The 20649-nt window shown below is 41.3% G+C and overlaps 1 protein-coding gene and 1 pseudogene across 12 annotated transcripts in view; both read left to right on the forward strand.

The window, feature by feature from the left end:
- The window catches only part of ADAMTSL3 (ADAMTS like 3), a 402196-nt gene that overhangs the window by 46924 nt on the left and 334623 nt on the right, over positions 1-20649 (forward strand). For all 12 annotated transcript variants that reach the window (XM_007990199.3, XM_007990200.3, XM_037987797.2 and 9 more), the window contains one exon: positions 1767-1886. In XM_007990199.3, coding sequence (XP_007988390.3) covers positions 1767-1886 — 120 coding nt within the window. The remainder of the gene's footprint in view (positions 1-1766; positions 1887-20649) is intronic.
- On the forward strand, positions 14987-15087 carry LOC119620424 (U6 spliceosomal RNA; annotated as a pseudogene).

Consider the following 20649-nt stretch of genomic DNA (forward strand, 5'->3'; position numbering starts at 1 on the left):
CTTCCATGTGATGTTGAGCCTGCAACAGAAGTCAAGAATTGAGGTTTGGGAACCCCTGCCCAGATTTCAGAGGATGTATGGAAATACCTGGATGCCCAGGCAAAAGTTTGCTGCAGGGGCAGGGCCCCCATGAAGAAGCCATGCCATAGCAGTGCAGAAGGGAAATGTGGGATCAGAACCCCCACACAGAGTTCCTACTGGGACACTGCCTAGTGGAGCTGTGAGAAGGCGGCTACTGTCCTCCAGATCCCAGAATGGTAGATCCACTGACAGCTTGGACCATGTTCCTCGAGGAGCCACAGACACTCAATGCCTGCCCATGAAAACAGCTGGGAGGGAGGCTGTACCCTGAAAAGCCACAGGGATGGAGCTGCCCAAGACCATGAGAACCCACCTCTTGCCTCAGTGTGACCTGGATATGAGACCTAGAGTCAAAGGAGATCATTTTGGAGCTTTAAAATTTGACTGCCCCACTAGATTTTGGACTTGCATGTGCCCTGTAACCCCTTTGTTTTGGCCAATTTCTCCCATTTGGGATGGCTGTATTTACCCAATACTTATACCGCTATTGTATCTAGGAAGTAACTAGCTTGCTTTTGATTTTACAGGCTCATAGGCAGAAGTGACTTGCCTTGTCTCAAATGAGAGTTTGGACTGTGGACTTTTTGGTTAATGCTGAAATTAGTTAAGACTTTGGGGGACTGTTGGGAAGGCATGATTGCTTTTGAAATGTGAGGAAATGAGATTTGGAGGGGCCAGGGGTGGAATGATATGGTTTGGCTCTGTGTCCCCACTCAAATCTCATCTTGAATTGTATTCCTATAATTCCCACGTGTTGTGGGAGGGACCTGGTGGGAGATAATTTGAATCATGGAGGCAGTTTCCCCCATACTCTTCTCATGATAGTGAATAAGTCTCATGAGATTTGATGGTTTTATCAGGGGTTTCTGCTTTTGCATCCCTCTCACTTTCTCTTGCGGCTGTCATGTCAGAAGTGCCTTTCACCTCCTGCCATGATACTGAGGCCTCCCCAGCCATGTGGAACTCTTAAGTCCAATTAAACCTGTTTTTCTTCCAAGTCTCGGGTATGTCATTGTCAGCAGCGTGAAAACGGACCGGGATATGAGCTTTCCATGAACTAAACAGAGTCTACAATATCCATGTTTATTTAAGCTTGGATCTTTAAACAAAGCATTACAAGGAAAACATCTCAAAGGAAACACGCCAAAACAATTAAAAGTGGTTATTACAGGTTGAAAAGATTATGGGTGATTTTTATTTTCTTCTGTGCTCATTTATATGTTCTAAAGTTTCTACAATGAGGTGCATTTTTGTTGTAGTATGGAAGAAAATTTTTGTTTCTCACTCCTTTGCCAAAAAAAAAAGAAGAGAAAAAGGAAGAAAGGAAGAAGAAAATTCTAAAAACGATAGATTTGCAACAACAAAACAAAGTTAACTACTCTGTGACTGAATTGCTGGAAGATGGGGAGCAGAGGTAGCAGGGAGGGGGAGAGAGGCAGGTATCCGGGAATAAATGTCGTGGCCGCCAATTTGATTCAGGCCACCGTGATATCCTGGCCTAACAGTGCCCCGACGCAGACACTTGGTGTGCCTCACCTTGGTCTTTGCCAAGAGAGGGCACTTCCCTTTTTGTTTCTTGGTATAGCTTTTAATGGTGGATTCTCCTGGAATGGCCTTCTTGTACTTTACTTGTTAGGGGGTTCTTACTGGAGCCTTACTTGTGACCAAATGATCTTGTTTTTCAGACCACAGCTGAGAAATCTCCTGGAGCCTATTTCCTTCCCGAGTTTGCACTCTCTCCTCAGGGAAGTTTTCTGGAAGACACAACAGGGGAGCAGTTCCTCACTTACCGCTATGATGATCAGGTAAGAACATTGGGCAAGGATCTACCTTGGGCTTTGCTGTTTGCCAGTGGTCAGGAAAGAGTGTCTCTAAAAGACCTTCAAAGTAATTATATTTTCCTCTTGGCAGTACTAGTACAACAGACCCTTGACACCCTTGAAGGATCTCAGAACATCTGAATTGCCTATGTTTGTATATAATTTCCTATAGAAGGTGCAGTTCTTTCTCTACATTTGCATAAGAGTCACTTTTTCTTATTTTCATCAGAAATATATGGTGAATTTGTTCATCTTAGCCATCACCACATTGATGATTCAGTTCTGAAATTATCCAAAAGTTCTGTTTTCTGCTTATGTGTTACTTCTTTGCCCTCAGCTTTTACTTCATTTCTTTTACCAGCACCAATATTGCATGCTTTTTTCCTCAAGGCTACTTTTCAGAAAGGAACACAGTGTGTATGCCTGTGTGTGCATATGTCTGTGAGTGTGTGTGTGTGTGTGTATATGTTTAAATCATTTTAGGAAGGCTAACTAGAGAAGGCCTTGCTTGGCTGACATGTGCAAGCTGAACACTGAAAGTTGTGATTCCCTTCTCTCCTCAATTCACCTTGATGCCATAATAGCATTTAAGATTATCCATCTTTGAAATCACTCACAACTTGGTGAAACAGAGAGTTTCAACTTTGCCTAATGCAAACCTGGTAAAGCCTGAATTTATGGGGCAGTTGAGCAAACCAGGGTGGACTTTAAGATGATGTGGGGCCTGAGTGGATCTGGCAGACCTCGGCACCTATAGGGCCCAAGTGAAGGTGAGGAGCTGGGGCAAGATCACCTTCTCATGGTACATGATAGAGTGGAGGGAGATGGCCCAGTGACTGAGACCAGCTGTGCTGTCCTCAACTGTGTAGCTAAAGGCCAGTGGTTCCTGGCTTGATTTAGGTAAAACCTAGTCAGGGTACAAAAGATAGTACTCAAAAGGAACAGCTCTGAGAAATTCAGTCTGCCAACATGGGTAGATCCAAGATGTGACCAGCGGGAGTGGGACCCAGTTCTGGGGCTGACTGGAGCTGGGCAGAGTTCTGGGGGTGGGCTGGGAGAAGGATTATAGTCTTGTAGAGCATCAGAGCATCAGTGGCTGCTCTACACTGATGCAGGATGGAGATTAGAGCATAGAGGGCAGGTAGGGGAGTCTGTTGCTCAGTCCTCTATCTCCCAGCTCAGGGGGAGACACTGCACACTCTCCATGCTTGAGGCTGCTGCTCAGTGACCTACCCTTGATGGGCTTAATTCCAGAGCTGGGACTGGGATGAAGGACAGGGCTGTGACATGCCAGACCCTTGTGGGCAGGAGCCACACTGTTCATTGGGGCAGGAGTGGGATGAGACCAATTTCTTACTGAAAATGTCAACATTCAATCATTTTTTCAAGTTCCTTTGAAAGTGAGTGAGTGCGTTACCAGTCATTGTGGGGAGCACGGGTGGGCTGGGGAATAATTCTATATTTGCATTGCAGAGTTCAAACATTTGGGCCTGGTTGCTAATAAGGGCTAAATCATCATTAAGTCACTTTCTGCCTTCCCCCTTCCCCTGATGGATTTTGAGAGGGGCTATAATTTATAGCCCCTTTTAATCCAGAAATCAGTAATCCAAGAGGTTTTCATATGAGAACTTCAGAGGAACTAATTGAGAGGGCCATAAAGGATAAAAGCGGGTGTCTGGAAAATACCAAGCTATGCATTTTATAATTAAAGAGTGGTTAATGCCTTCTCCAGGTTCCACAGATACTTTATATTTAATATAATCATAATGATATAAAAGCTGGGAAAAGGGGAAAACAAGCCCCTTTAGTCTTTTCAAAAGGTCTAAAGCAGATGTGAAAAGTGTGTGGCATGCTGTGGACATTTCATCCGAGGACATGGTGTTCCAGAAAGCCCTAGTGACTAGCATATGAAAACACTCTGTGTTGCCCTCACTGTGTATTTCTTTTAAGAGAAAGGAATAATTTGAGACTATAACAAGCCAATAATAGCACCCACTTTCCTCTACTCTTAAAGGCACAGAAAATAGGCGCTTGGATTAAACTAGTTGTATCTATTGAATGAATCTCAGGAATTTAATTAGCTAGAGACTGGTAATCCTGATTCTCTTTCCTCTTTTTTTCACCTTTTCTTTCCTTTCTTTCCTTTTCTTTTCTTTTTTCTTTCTTTCTTTCTTTGATTGAGTCTTGTTCTGTCACCCAGGCTGGAGTGCAGTGGCATGATCACAGCTCACTGCAGCCTCAACCTTCCCCCCACACTTATGTGATCCTCCTGCCTCAGCCCCGCCCCCCACCCCAGTAGCTGGGACTATAGGCATTAGGCATGCACCACAACCCCTGGATAATTTTTTTTGTCTGCACTTTGTAGAAATGAGATTTTGCCATGTTGACCAAATTGGCCTCAAACTCCTGGGCTCAAGCAATCTGCTCTCCTTGGCCTCCCAAAGTGTTGGGATTATAGGTGTGAGCCACTGCGTCTGGCCAATTCTCTTTTTTCTTAATGCTGAACATGCTTCTCAGGCACTGGGGAAAGGACAAAACCAATCAAATACTATCAAACTTTTAAAAAATCCCCTGATCCTGCAGCATATGATGAAACATTAAGATCAATTAAGAACAAAGTCTCTGGAGTCAGACTGCTTTGGGTTTGAATTTGACTTTTTAGTTCTGCTATTTGATTTGCTGTTTTACTTTGGACAAGTTACTTTACTTCCCTGTCCCTTAATTTTCTCATCTGTGAAATGGAGATTTGGATGATATCTACCTTATGTAGTTGTTGCAAGGACTTGAAGCAGATAATTCATATGTCTCCCTGCGCAGGGCCTGGTACATACATGTAAGCATTTAATTTAGCTATTGTTATTACTAAGAATGTTATTTGCAAACATTCAATTCAAAGAATCTCAGATCTCCTTATGCTAAAGGAGAGGAAGAAATTTATTCTTCCTTTCCATTAGGAGATCCCATGCAATCTTTTCAATTAATTTTTTATTGAGGTATAACATATGTAAGTAAAACACACATGTATCTGAAGTATAGAGCTTGATGAATTTTTAAGTATTTTTACATCTGTGTAGTTGCTACTTAGATCAAGAAAATGAACATTTCTAGCACCCTATGAGGCTCCTTGAACCTCTTTCCACTCAATATCCCACATTCAAGAAGTAACCACCATTCAGACTTTTATCAGTATTTTAGATTCGTTTTGCCTGCTTTTAATTTTATTTTTGATTTTATATAAATGGAATCATACAGCACATACTCGTTTGTGTCTGGCTTCTTTCACACATCATTATGTCTGGGAGATTCAACCCAGTTGCTGGATCCAACATAATATAGGGTTTAATGTCTAGCAGCCAGTTGTACTCTTTGGAACAAATTGTCTCATGTTGGAACAAATTGCAGCACACTGGGTGGCATGCAGCATTGCTCTTGCACAGAAATTCCCAGGTTGTCCCTAAAAGGTTTTCAGAGCAGTCTCTCCAAAGATTTCATACCTGGGGAAGTGGTGGGGACAGTTTTCCAGTGTAGCCTTTGTTATATGCCAGCAGCCACCGGCATTCCACAGCCAGATATAGGTACAGGGTCTGTGTGAGTGGCTGCCAGGGCAGAACCTGTGTCAGGTGGCATGGGTACCTACTTGTGGAATCTCCATATATATGCCAAGGGTGCCATCCTGCTGTCACAGTGGCCTGAAGCCAGAGTGAAAAAGTGCTTATGCAATTGAGGCTGCAGCCTAGTTTCTAATGCTATTGGATCAGATGTGGGTTCACTAGGATCTTCCTACCTATAAAGTACTCTTTATAGGTACACAAATGGATGGTGTGTAGATATTTGCTGTCTTGGACGAACCTCACAGGACTTTTTAAAGTATTTTATCTTGGGCACATTTCATGAAGACCTTCAGGTCATTCTTCAAATGTCTCCTGGGTTGGATGCCTGGAAAACTAATAACCCTGAGGCCAGTAACACACAGCTGTGATGTAGGCTGCATTTAATGGGAGGCATAAAAGCCACACTATGGATCATACAGGGGGCCGTGGCAGCTTCTAGTGAAGAAAGCTGTCTGAAGCCAACTGAGTAACAGTGTGGTTTAGTGCAAACAGGACTAGTCAGGCAGTCTGGTCTTGCTTCTACCACCAATCAGCTTATAATTTAGCAGAACTATTTAATGTTTTGGATTTTGGATTCTTTATTTCTTTTAAAAAACTAAGTGACTGGATTTCATGATCTGAACTCTTTCCACTCTAAAAGAGTCTATTTTTGAAACTACAAATAGAATATTCCACGTTGCAGAGTGTTAATTGGATCATTCTGATTATTGAGGCAGTCTTGCCAGCAATTCGGTAAACTATTACTTAGAGAATTATACAGTTTTACAGTTGGTGGAGACTTTGGCCCAAATGCCTCATTCTACAAGTCAAGAAAACAAGAGACCCCGAATGTGCAAATGACTTACTCAAGGACACCTGTGATTATTTGAAAAACTAAGACCATTACACTCCAAACCCAAGGCTTCCCTGCTCTGAGATATATCGAGGAACTTCTCTCAGAAGAACCACCTAGAAAATTATCTCCTATCCTAAAAATCCTGATTCCACTGTTTACAGTTAGTGGAGCTTTGGGGATCTTAGTAGACCCCAGAGAATGACTTAAGATTAACGGATGCCTTATCAGCTTATTCTCATCTCTTTCAGGAATTTGGAATTAGCTATGCTGAGAGCATTCATAAGCATATTTATTCCTTTCCAGTTTTTTAATAGAAACCACAATTTTTTTGAAGCTTGAGTGAAACATTAACTGAAATTATAATGGCACTGACTTTCTATTGGATGGGCACATTCTTAGAATGAAGGTGTTCTAGCACTTGGTTGCATCAGGTACATGAAGTAGCTAGAATGTATTATTTTGGGACGACTGGCTAAGAAGGCTGTGGTTTCGGAGTTACCAGCCAGCCTGTCTCTGGGGTAGATTCTTTGGTCATTCCTCATAGTGGTTTTTGAGTTTTGTCCCACAGAGGACCTGTTCATAGGCAAACAACTGGATATTGGTCAGCTGTACATGGTTCCTTTCATCGTTGAGTAAGGCAGTTTTTGGAGATCTGCTCTGTCTTTCTCTGCCTAGGTCACCTTCTGGGAAAGGGGGATGGTGTGGTTGTTTTCTATCCTTACCTTGCTTCAACTCACTGAAGATTTAAACTTGGAGCTTTATTATGGACACTGATTTAAAAGCCTGTGGCAAGCACAGTGTTTCTCAGTTAAAGGGCATTTATTTTTTAAGGAGTTAGGAAAAGTTGTCTTTTGCATAAATATTCTTTCATTTCTCTTTTATTTTTAGCATTTGTTAGGCATGGGGGAAGGTGGAAGGTATGTCCTCCCAGACTTGGTGGATTGGCCTTCTCACTGGCAGCCACCATAGGATAAAGGACATTAAGCACGAGCAGTAGGTGACTTAGAAATTAGGGCCTCATGCACACTTTCCTATGCTTTATGAGTTCTTTATGTGTGTACCTGTTAGTATGAATACAGGGTATTAAAATAATTCTGACCTTGCCACTTTTAGTCTACTAGGCACCAAAAGGCAGGAAAAAAGGTTAATAGCTTGGATTCAAAGCATGTAGGACAAGTAGTGGGTTCTGATTTTCCTAAAATTAACCAGGGATAATCCCACTAATGCAAGTTTGAAGCCATTTAGAGGAGAACCACCTTGATCTCATGTTGGAGAGGTCCTTTTATACCTATTTATACCAGGCCATCCCTTCTCCCCTGTAAACTTCCTGCTCCTCTGCCCTTGACCAATTTAGTATTTGCTGTATCTCTTCCTGACCACATTTAAGAGGATTGGAGATTTTTTTCTAGACTTAAAAATGCTTTTGCCTGTACTCTAATCTACCATGATTTCAGTGACCACTTGGTTTTCAAATTCTTACTGTCTCTTTATGCTTTCTGCTACTCATTCTGCTACTCATTTTTAACCTTTAAAATCTAACTTCTTCTATGTCCTCCAACCTCCCTCCCACCACCACCTTCAACAGGCATCCTTTTTAAGAATTTCAGTTACTTTCTTAAAGTCACACCTATATTCTGGTATGAATCAGCCTATATTTATAAAAGTCTGTGTTGGTACAATTCCATGTTTGTAAAGTCCTAAGGCCTTAATGACATCATAGGTGAAGTCATAGTTGACTCTTCTCTTTCCTTCCTGGGATGTCATTGGCTGCCTATTTGTATGATTCCTTGTTTCAAAACACCTCTCTAAATTGTATTTTCTTTACTGTTTCCCTCCCCAGGGAGGCAGAGGGCTGGATGTGCGGCCTTAGTAGCATCTGGAATTATATTAATAGCATGTCAGAGTTGAAAGAAAGTATAGGATTCTGGCTTTTCAGGTGAGGAATCTGAGCCCTGGAGAGGAACAGTGTCTTGTCCAAGATCACACAGCCAGGCAGTAGCAAAGCCAAGTGCCCGTTCTTTGCCCTTAAGCTCAGTTAAGACATTTTTACATCTAATTTGTGGGCAGGGAAAGTATGAGAGAAATGTTTGAATGAATTTTTAATACTAGTAATAACAATAATATATTAATAATGAAGTCTTTGTGTAGTCTTATTTCTAAACTCTTTTAAATGCCTTTTTTCTTATACTATTATGATAAACATAATTTTCCTTTTCCTTGTTTAACTATTGATTTATGCATTCTTTCTAAAGAGAAGAAATGTTTTTGCTGTGAGTACATCTTTCTCAAAGTAACTTCTTCCGAACTTTTCATGAATATCTTGGCCAGGAGTTTCAATGTGGTTAAACTGTTGGCAGCCTTCAGAAATATCACTTGGCGTTTCCAAGTTATTTATGTAATCGTTTTTAGGTGGAAAGTATACACCAACTTCTGAAACTTCTGGTAAAAGAAAATGGACATAGCCCATGGGTCTACTGGGTATTTTCATCTTCTTCACTGATCAAAATGAGCAACTTATATGTTCTCCACATAGGAGAGTTTCTGTGTTGTTTCTGGCCTGTGTGTATACTATTTTTAAGCAGCAAGCCATTTGAGTTTGAATAGTTCATTCCTTTGTTAGTGAGTAATCTCGGTCAAATGTAGTTATGCTGCTTAAATATTCCAAGATTTAGCGATCTAACAAGAAAGCAAGCTCATGGTCTGTTAAGAGAAGACAAGAACAAATTAATTGGAATAACTTGTACTCTGTTCCCAGATCACATGTGTAGCAAATGCATGAATACTGCACATGTAACTATACATGCTGTTCTGATTGACTGTGGCACACAGGAACTCTGAATTTCATTATCACTGAGCTTTTCACAAATCATAAAAGCATAAAAGAACTGTGTGAGTAGAGATTTAATATCCAGCTTTTGAAGGATGCAGACATTTTCCTCTTTCAGTGTCATCTTCCTAGACTCGTATTTGGGGTACTGTGTGATTTTTATCACTTTCACCCTATGGGTTAAGTGGTGGGTATAGGGTGGGGATGTTCAGGACAGACCCAAATGGATCTTTCCTTAAAAGTCCCTCACTACACTTAAGAACGCTGAGAGACAGGTTCTGTTCTGACAGGGCCCTTACTGCCTGCCCTCGGATCATCCTTTCTCTTTGAAATCAGATCAGTCCCTACTCACAGATCCTCAAAGTCTTCAAGTGCTTTGAGACGAGGTTGTTTTGAGCAACTGAGTTCTGTCACTCACAATCCCTGGATGAAAGAAAGCAAGTAGGCTTTCCTCTCCTCCATCTCTCTCTTCGGCGGCCCTTTATGCCTTGCTTTTCTATTCTTCCTCCTGTTTTATCCTTTGTTTATTGATTCCCCCTTCCCAATGCTTTCTATCGTCCCCTCATGGTCAACAGGACCCTATGTCCTGACCTCCAACTTTCTGCTGCAACTGAAAACTGGCCTTGGCCAGGCTCACTGTCTCCCTTGCAGGCCTCACCAGTGGAGGCTGCTCATGCCTCACACCCCAAGCAGTACACGGCTAAAGTGGGGGGCGGGGGTTGACCTTTGAGTCCCTACTGCTGCTTCCTAGCTAGTCTTCTTCTCTCATCTCAATGCTCCTCCTTTTTGGAGGCTCATGTCACCTGTCTAAACCACTGATCAGAGCATTCACCAAAGCCTTTATGACCTAATCATGACTTCCTTCCTTCCAAGGTCCTGCCATGATCCTGGGAGTGTTCAAGAATTAACACTTGGAGCAATTTCTGTTGAGCCTCCTGTCCCTGGGGTTGGCAGTGATAGCTCAGGGCAGTGACTTATGGCCCTTAAAATTGCCTGTTCCAAGAAACCATTTCAATTACATTTGTCATTCTGCAAGCTTCAATCTAACCCTGTCATTTATGGATCTCTCTGGCTTCAGTGACCTTCATAGACCTTCCATTTCAGTCACCCATTCCAAGTGTCCAAACTGGACCTTATCATTCTTCACACTATTCTGCTTTAGAAATATTAAATCCTGCAGTCTCTCTGTAATCTGAGACCCCTCTCCTACACATCCTCCTATGCATGCTCCTACTATATGCATTCCTTTTGATCTCTAAAACACATCTAATTCTCTTACCTTTCTACTTCTCCCAGGTGATCAGCCACCTTTCAGCATCTCTGGGTTTCCTACCCATGTGGCCTCTCCTAGTGTCATCCCTCACCTTCTATGCATGATTTTCCTGGCCCACTAGCCTAGTGGAACTTTCTATTGGGTTCTCTACAACTTGGTGTCTTTCCCTGTCTTATACTCAGAGCTCTGCTAAAGAAGATCAATCAGCCATGAAATACAGCCTCATGTAGTGGGGGAACCCTCAATGTCACCTTTGATCATCTCTAATTCTTTATTTTGACCACATTCATCAACCCCCTTCTACTAAACATCTCTGCTACTGAATGTGTGTTTTTCTTAAATGAGTGCCAGATTTCTGTTCTGTTGTAGTCTGTCCTCCTCAGGCATAGTGAAGGGAGTAGATTTTCTTAGTGTTTGTGATCTTGAGAAAGTGCAGGAAACTGGACTTGCAGGTTTGCTGTAAGAATGGGGAGTAATGGCAGGTGGAGGAGTGGATGGGACCATCTTTTTTTTTTCTCTTATTACAGCATAAAACAAAGACAGCTAGAAAACAAAGGTGAGTTAATTTGCTGGCCAACAAAGAAGGGCCATGCCAGACAGAAAAAGATTTCACTGATTCTCTCCAAGCAGAATTTTGAAGGACCAGATGTAGAAACAGTAATGGAATTTATTCCCTATCACAAGGGATTTGAGGCATTATGTTTTGATTGGCTTATTTGGAAATGTTTCCTTTTGTTTGGCCAATTCTAGCCTACATCAAAAAAGTGTAGGCACAGTTTGCAAAGAGGTTCCTGGTGGGTAAAGGCTCCATGGGGCTTGAGTCTCTCAGTGGACACCTTTGTCTGCTCATGCTTGGAGTTTTAACACTGGAGTGTGTTTCTTGGTTCTGGACTTTGGGGAGCTGAGACATGTTGAGGGCTCTTCCAGATGATTGGGAAAATGGCACTGACATATGGATACCTGAGGCCAGGCAGATAAATATCTTGAAAGTATCTGTTGTGTTATTCTCTGTGTTTAGTTACCTTTGGTAATACTCTTAATCTGCTTCTTATGTAAACCTTTTTAGGATGGCCAACTGTCCTGGCTTTCCTGGCCCTGAGACAGTACCAATTTCCACCCTACCTTCCAGCTTGGACTTTAATGTCCACTCAGGCTGGAGTTCTCCAGTGAAACTGGTAACCTGAGGTCAGGATCCTGCTAGCTGTTGTGCTTGGTGGGACATCCCAAGGGCAAGTGGGGGCACAGGTGTGTAACTGTTAGTGATGCCCACTGGAACACTCTGTCTGCATTGCTGTCCAGCACATTTCTAGGCCAGGTGTTATTGATGAAGCTTGTATGTTTCCTTTCCATTCATGTTGCTCTTCAACTGCAACCTTTGGATAAATTGTCCTGTTTGTTTGGAACATCCCCTCTGCTTTGTATACACTGTTCCTCCCTCTGCCGTCCCTGTCTAACCCTTGCATATCCTTCAGCTCAGTTGTTACTTCCTCAAAGAAGTAAGACCATCTTCACTTCCACTCCCAGGTGAGATTAGGTCCACCTACTTACTTCCTAGGTCTTCCACTTTCCTTCCTTCCTTCCTTCCTTCCTTCCTTCCTTCCTTCCTTCCTTCCTTCCTTCCTTCCTTTCCCTTCCTTCCTTCCTTCCTTCCCCTTCCTTCCTTCCTTCCTTCCTTCCTTCCTTCCTTCCTTCCTTCCTTCCTTCCTTCCTTCCTTCCTTCCTTCCTTCCTTCCTTCCTTTCTTTCTTTCTCTCTTTCTCTCTTTCTCTCTTTCTCTCTTTCTTTTCCTTTCCTTCCTTCCTTCCTCCCTCCCTCCCTCCCTCCCTCCCTCCCTTCCTTCCTTCCTTCCTTCCTTCCTTCCTTCCTTCCTTCCTTCCCTCCCTCCCTCCCTCCCTCCTCCCTCCTTCCTTCCTTCTTTCCTTCCTTCCTTCTCTCCCTCCCTCCCTCTCTCCCTGCTTGCTTTCTCTTTCTCTCTCCCCCTCTCTCCTTTTTCCCTCCCTCCCTCCCTCCCTCCCTTCCTTCCTTCCTTCCTTCCTTCCTTCCTTCCTTCCTTCCTCATTCTGGAATTTTTTTTTCTTATGGCATTTTGACCTCCTGACCCACTGTAACCTTCATGGGTTGCAGTGGGAGGGAGTGAGGAGGGAGGAGAAAGTGGGTGTGGTGAAACAGTGCACTCAGTTTGGATTTCTTATGTTAGTCTGGGTGACTTACTTATCCAAACAACAAACCCTGTGGGGATGCTGCATCATGAACTATTTCAAGAAAACACAATGCAGGATGTGAGGTTTGGAGCAATTTCTGCTGAGCCTCATGTCCCTGGGGTCAGCAGTGATATCTCAGGACAGTGACTGATGGTCCTTAATATTACCTCTTCCAGGAAACCATTTCAATTACGTTCATCATTCTGCACATGCATACATGCATGATTATTTTGGACAGGTTTCTATTTATAAAAGTTAATAATACGTGGCTACATACGTGAATACATTTGGATTATGTGGAAATTAACATATATAACTTACACCTCCCTTCCCAGAGCTGGATTTAACTAATTGAGTACTTTCTCCAAGTCTTCTCTCATCCCCTTTGAGATTCTCATATTAATTCCTTCTCCTCTGCACCCAGCACTGAACATTTCCTCCTCTGTTTTTTCCACCAGGCTTTGAACCCCTAGGGGCAGGGACTATGTCTTCTCATCACTATAGCTCCAGATTGTACTCCGTAGCCTGGCACATAGTAAATGCACAACAAGCATATGTTTGTTGAAGATTATATCCCTTGTCAAAAACCTTAAATAGGTCCTTGTTTCCTCCTCTGAAATAGGCCAACTGCTGACCGGTATTAAAGCCCCTGCACAGCTTGGCCCTGGGTTACCCCTCTTTCCTTATCCCCCATTTCTCTTTGTGTGCCCTGTGCTCTGGCCAGACTGGACTCCATACCTTCCCCCTTCTGATCTTTGCCTGTGCCAAGGGCGTGCAAAGCTCTTTGTTGAATGTCTGTGTTTTCTGCAATGTCCAGCTTAGTGCCATCTCTTCCAAGTGGTTTTCAGTGAAGTCCTTAGCCTAACAGAGTTTCTTCCTGCTCTTTGAAATAGTCACTCATCTTTGCTTATGGCCCTAAGGATTCATCTGGGTTTGTAATTATTGACATGGATGTCTTATCGTGCTGGAGTCAGAACAATTCTAAAGCAAATCTGCATAACTTTGCTGTAATTCCCATGGACATAGAATAGCTAGAAGATCTACTTCCAGGAGTGACAAGACTTGAAGAAATGCTAATTACATTTTTATTTCTGAGTTTGCTTTAAGAAATAAATTCTTAGGCTGGGCGCGGTGGCTCATGCCTGTAACCTCAGCACTTTGGGAGGCCAACGTGGGAGAATCACCTGAGGTCAGGAGTTTGAGACCAGCCTGGCCAACATAGTGAAACCCTGTCTCTACCAAAAAAAAAAAAAAAAAAAAAAGCTAGGCATGGTGGCAGGCGCCTCTAATCGCAGCTGCTCAGTAGGTTAAGGCAGGAGAATTGCTTGAACCTGGGAGGTGGAGGTTTTCAGTGAGCCAAGAGCATGCCAGCCTGGGCAACTCCGTCTCAAAAAAAAAAAAAAAAAGGCAAGAAAGAAAATAAATTCTTAAAAAATGTTATTCTTTGTGATAATAAAGAGCCTATCTTTATTTCTTCCTTGTGTATGTGTGTGTGTGTGTGTGTGTTTGTAATTATTTCTATTTTTCACTCTCTTCTTACAACTATGAGGAAGTAATAGTCTCTCTTGCAAATACTGTTAGTCCAAAGGCTTGTTTGGAGAATCAGACTGTTCTTTGTTTGGGCCCTGGCTGCTTGCTTCCAATTCTCAACTCTTTCCACGTGGCAGGCCACCAACAAGGAATAGTGTTCCTAGTCCATTTGGATGAATCCTTCTCTTAATCCCTTCCCTCTGGGATTTAATGCTAACAGGTTCTTAAATTTTACATTTCAAAATGATTGAGTAAATTTTCCTTTAGAATTGGGAAAAGGCAAGATTTTTAACTAAGAATTTTGCTTTTGCATTAGGTTTACACTGCATTAAGATATATATGTATGAAATAGAGCTATGATATACTGTAAATATACTATATGATATATATGTATGAAATAGAGCTATGATATACTGTAAATATACATTAAATAAAGCTATGCTCTATTTAAAAACCTGATTCTGAACACATGGTTCTCATGAAAAATTATAACACCTTGAATGGAGACTGACACCTGAGCTGATAGTAGCAGTAGTTTGAAGGAGTAGTCATTCATTCCATCAATCCCTCAACAAATGTTGATTGAATCTCTGTAATGTGGCATCATTCTGGATGTGTGATATTGTGATGTGAAATAGAATTGTATCCAAAGTAATTCCTGCAATTTCAATTTTGAAACTAGAGAAGAGGAGCTTTTTCTTTTTGAAGACCAAGATTACAGTTGCCCTTTATTAAGCAACCTGCATGTATAAGAACTGTATGAGATGTGCCATGTGCCTTATAATTACAGTTTACTCTTCTGCTCCTCTGTGTTTGCTTCAGCAGCACATATATTAAAATTAACAATACAGACATGATTAGCATGGCCTCTGTACAAGGATGTTGCTTCTCTGTATATACTTATACATTTGGATTTGGGATCATGCAAATATTTTATATATTTGTAAAATAAAATTAGATTTTAAAAGAACAATCCCTAAGAACAAAAAATAAAATAATAAAAGCAAAAAACCTATGATTCCTGTTGGTGATGTTAATCGCATAGAGAATAATTGTTCTAATTGACTTTAATACACATGAATTTCACTGAAGGTCAGTATATTCAAGGATAAAAGAACTAAAAATGAGATTTAAAACTTTTTGCAATGATCTTATTGTTGATGGTAGATTGGACTTGCTGTTATGAGACTGCTGTGTGGGTGATGTGAGACAAAGCAAATGAACAATACAAATGTGATCATTTGGATTTTTATTCTGGTAATCTTGAAAATCCATTTTCTTGATATGGGAAGAAGGGGACAGAGAAAAAAGACGAAATTAAGTGAAAACTTTATAGTCCTAAAATTGAATTGTAAGTATCTGTAAAAGCTCCTGAGGTCTTTTATCTTAAACAAAACAAAACCAGGACATATTTTCCAGATCCCTTCACTTTAGGCCTAATAACAATGAGCAAATGGCTGACTTAATATCAATGATCAAATGCCCAGGTCATGGTCTCTCAACACCATGTCCCATTTAAAAGGAACCAGGAGTCCATGGCAAAATTACTTATTCTGGGTAAAATATGCAAAATTAGCCTGGAACATTATGTAATTAATAGGTAGTAAGGAAGCTATCAAGACTACTAGAGTCTCATCAGAAGGACCCGGGAATAAACTTGTCAACACTTTTATAAGCAGAAATTGGGACAGTTTGAGACCAGGTGTGGTGGCTCACGTGGGCAATCCTAGAATTTTGAGATGCTGAGGCGGGCAGATCACTTAAGGTCAGCAGTTGGAGACCAGCCTGGCCAACATGGTGAAACCTCATCTCTACTAAAAGTACAAAAATTAGCCAGGCGTGTTGGTGCATGGCTATATAATCCCAGCTACAGAAGAATTGCTTGAACCTGGGAGGCAGAGGTTGCAGTGAGCTGAGATCCTGCCACTGTGTCCTAACCTAGGTGACAGAGTGAGACTCCATCTTAAAAAAAAAAAAAAAAGAAGAAGAAATTGGGACAAAATTTGAGCATCACTAAAAGCAAAAACTGCAAAGGACTTAAGCATGTCAACTATGTTTATATCTCTAAGTTAATAGTAGTACTAAAACACATTAGTCGGTGTTGCTGGGTGCTCAGGAATCAACTCATTACATTGAAAACAAATAGAAGGAAAAAACCCAAATATTTTTACTGGCTTTTCTATATGAATGATATCACTGGATAACCAAACACTAGATGAGGAGAATTTGTCTTTACAGAAATATTTCAGTCAATAAATAAAGAAGGGACAATAGAATGAGAATGTCATCATTTTGCAACCCTAATGAACTGATACATGCATTGAATATCAAAGCCAATAAAGTTGCAAAAAGAGAGACAGCTAAACAGTATACATCTCTTGATGGAAGAGCCCAGAACTACCCGTGTAGGATTCTTGCCGTCTGTGGTGCTTCTCGGCCTCCCCAAAATTGAGGCTCTAGATCTAACCACCCATTTATGAGAATTACAGTGTACAAGGAAACACATTAAACTAAGTCATGGGTTTGCAACCACCAAAATCCAGACAGTGGGAAATTTTACAGGACAAACAATTCAGTTTCTTCAACAAATAAATTGCAAAGGAAAAAGAAAATTAGATAGAGAACCAAAAAGATTAAGTGAGACTTTAAAGATGTATCCACCAACTGCAAGGCGTGGCCCTTATTTGGATCTTTATTTAAATGAACAAATAAACAGACAAAAAACCTATGACAACACTATTTATGACATTTATAAGAAAATTGGAAGATTAATATTTTCTTGTCAACTCCTAATTTCTAAGGTGTGAAAATGGTATTGGGAATATGTTAAAAAGTATATTTTATGAATACACATGAAAATATTTACTGGTTAAATGACGTTTTGTATAATGGGTGTGGGTGAGTAGTAGAATAAGATTGGACTTGGTTTGCTGATTGTGGGGCTGGGCTATGGGTACTTGGGGTTCATTAGACTTTTCTGTTTACCTTTATGTATATTTGAAGTCTTGCGTGTAAAAGGTAAAAGATAAAAGTAACAAAACAACAAAATAGCATCAACAAAATAAAAATGAAAATCAACTTTACTGTGAATTGAATAGTGTCATTCCATATTATTAATAAGGAAGTTGTGGCTTGGAGGAGCTAACAGCCTCACCAGGACACAATCAGTCAATGACAAAGCCAATTTCATACCCAGGTCTTTTTCAAGAGGAAACATGTTTGGCCCAGTGCAGTGGCTCATACCTGTAATCCCAGTACTTTGGGAGGCCGAGGCGGGCAGATCACTTGAGGCTAGGAGCTTGAGACCAGCCTGACCAACATGGCAAAACCCCATCTCTACTAAAAATACAAAAATTTGCTGAGCATGGTGGCTTATGCCTGTAATCCTAGCTACTCAGGAGGCTGAGGCAGGAGAATCACTTGAATCCGGGAGGCAGAGGTTGCAGTGAGCCGAGATCACACCACTGCACTCCAGCCTGGGTGACAGAGAGAGACTCTGTCTCATAAAATAAATAAATAAATAAATGAATAAATAAATAAATAAAGAAAACATGTTCACTTTCTTTTTTTTTTTTAAGACAGAGTCTCGCTCTATCACCCAGGTTGGAGTGCCGTGGCGCAGTCTCGGCTCACTGCAAGCTCCGCCTCCTGGGTTCACGCCATTCTCCTGCCTCAGCCTCCTGAGTAGCTGGGACAACAGGCGCCCGCCACCACACCCGGCTAATTTTTTTGTATTTTTAGTAGAGAAGGGGTTTCACCGTATTAGCCAGGATGGTCTCGATTTCCTGACCTTGTGATCTGCCCGCCTTGGCCTCCCAAAGTGCTGGGATTACAGGCGTGAGCCACCGCGCCCAGCCAACATGTTCACTTTTTTGCCATACTACATTGCATACCTAAAATTAAATAATGCAATTTCAAAAATATCAAATTCACAAGAAAAAATTAATTAGCAGAAAAGCATTTTACAATTAAACGTTTCTTCCATAGATATTTCTTAAATGTTTGGTCCCTGACCTCATTGCCACATTAAAATAAGATATATAATCATACTCAATTAAGTCCAAACTTATGTGTGCAGTAATTTAAAGTTTAATTTTTGAGTATTCCATGAGGCTTTGTAAAAGCATCCTCGTGATACTTCACACATTCTGACACCAGAACAGTTTGAGAAATATTGATTTAGAGGTTGATGACAAAAGGTTTTTTGAATTTTCAGCACACACAAAGGTTAGAATGTGTCAGTGGGCATTACAGTCTGAATAGCCATGTTAAGTACTAAAATATTTTAATGACAGAGAGTATGCCCTGCTGTTGGCAGTGAAACTGTGTTACTATTAGCATATTTTACAAGTTGAGTCTATTTTGTGTTCTAACTTGAAGCAGCTTTATTTCCTGCCCCATTACACGATAGTGCTTTTATAATATGTAATAAATGTCTCCAATTCAACTCATTTTAAGACATGGATTTATAATGCCATGAACTTGGTGCAAACCTTTAAAATGTTTTAGGACATATTTTTTCTTAGTTTTACCTTAAATTATTCCACTCATGGTTTTTATGTTAAAAAATATTTCATTAAACTTGCCAAATTTTATTGTAAAATACTTGAATAAGAAGTCTAAAAAATAAATGCACAAGACATTTTGTTCTTCCTCAGGTTCAGATGATGAGTATGGGAAATCTTTTTTCTGTGTAGCTCAGTTAGCAATTTTTTATTTTGGGTTATATTTTATTTAGAAGCAGCATATATACTTTTTAAGTTAACAAAATTGGCCCTACCTGGGACTGGAACAGTTTAGCAGAACTATAGGAAGTTACCCTGGAGTTCCATTTTCTCTGCCAGATGTGATTTTGCCATGACTTGATATCTCTCTGTTAGGCCTGACTCTTACCACATGGCACAGGGAACCTTATTTTAAACAACCAGAGTTCATCAGCAATCTCATTAAATACCTGGCATGTCTTATCATTCATGAGCATTGAGTGGTCTTGGACCTCACAGTTATATTGTCCCGTCTGCACACAGGGAGAACTCTGATGCTTCAGACTCAGAAGCCTCTTAGTAAAGGATTTGGGTGAACAAAGTAGCTTTCCCAGAGGGTCTCTGAGATCCCCTTGTTCGACTCATACTCAGTTATAATCCAATTCTACATAGATTAACATCTTTACATGTTCCATAGTTTGAGAGAAGGAGACCTCCAGTTCTCTAAACACTCTTAGATGTTGCCTTCTTCTGAAGTAGATTTACAACAAGAAACCTAGAAAACACAGGACACTAGCAGATTTATGTGTTTTTTGTTTGTTTGTTTGTGTGTTTTTAGGATGGAGTCTTGCTCTGTTGCCCAAGCTGGGGTGCAGTGGCTCGATCTTGGCTCACTGCAACTTCCGTCTCCTGGGTTCAAGTGATTCTCCTGCCTCAGCCTCCTGAGTAGCTGGGACTACAGGTGTACAACACCACAACCAGCTAATTTTTTATTTTTAGTAGAGACGGTGTTTCACCATGTTGGCCAGGCTGGTCTTGAACTCCTGACCTCATGATCTGTCTGCCTCAGCCTCTCAAAGTGCTGGGATTACAGGTGTGAGCCACTGGGCCTGGCCACAGATTTACGTTTTTAAGAGGACATTGCCTTTATGAAACTGCCTTAAACTCATGAGGCAGGACAGGCTGAGATGAGCAGAGATAAACAAAGATGAAAGGCATAGTTTCCAAATAAAATCAAGAGGGAGGAGATGTCAAGCATTCTGGATTCAGCAGAGAATCAGATTAGTGAAAACGAATTCAGAAAAGTTCAGTTACAGAGGATAAGGACAGGGAAATAAAATGAATGAGGAGACTGTAGCTATGTTGGACAGATCTCAGACATCCAATGTAAGTACTCACAAAAGAGAGATCAAATGGAAGAGAGGAAATTCAGTAAGTGCTATAAGACAGCTTTGATTTACTAAAAGCTTTTGTGAAAAAAAAATCAAAGCTATCATTAAATATGTGTCAATTGTAAGATGTATTGCATTTTGATTTCAAAAAATGAAAAAGGATAGGAAGCAGCTGTAAAGGTAAGCTGAGGCTGGAGCCGAACCGGGAACGAAGACACAAGGCAAATGGCAGTGAGAATAGCCTTTTATTAGGGCTTGTGGGCGAGGTTCCTCGGTCCAAAGGCATGGGCCGAGGAAGTCGTGCTGAGGGAGGAGGGTAGGGGCTTTTTATAGCCTGAGAGGTAGGGAAGCTGGTTGTGCAAACAGGGCCTGGGGGGTCTTGAAACTGCTAGGGCAGGAGTTGAGTAAGGGTCATGAGGAAGGGGTCTCTGGAAACTGTTAACCGAAACTGCTGAACTTGGGGAATGCAGGTGAGCTGCAGGTCATGGGGGAGTGTAGTTGCCCAGCCGGAACTCTGACGCGTGTAAGTCTGCGGGTGTGTACAAGGGTGAAGGGAGTCTTTAACAAAAGGCCTGCTACGCCGGGTAACGCCGCCAT

This window comes from Chlorocebus sabaeus, chromosome 29 (assembly GCF_047675955.1).
Source record: "Chlorocebus sabaeus isolate Y175 chromosome 29, mChlSab1.0.hap1, whole genome shotgun sequence".
NCBI classification, from domain to species: Eukaryota; Metazoa; Chordata; class Mammalia; order Primates; family Cercopithecidae; genus Chlorocebus; species Chlorocebus sabaeus.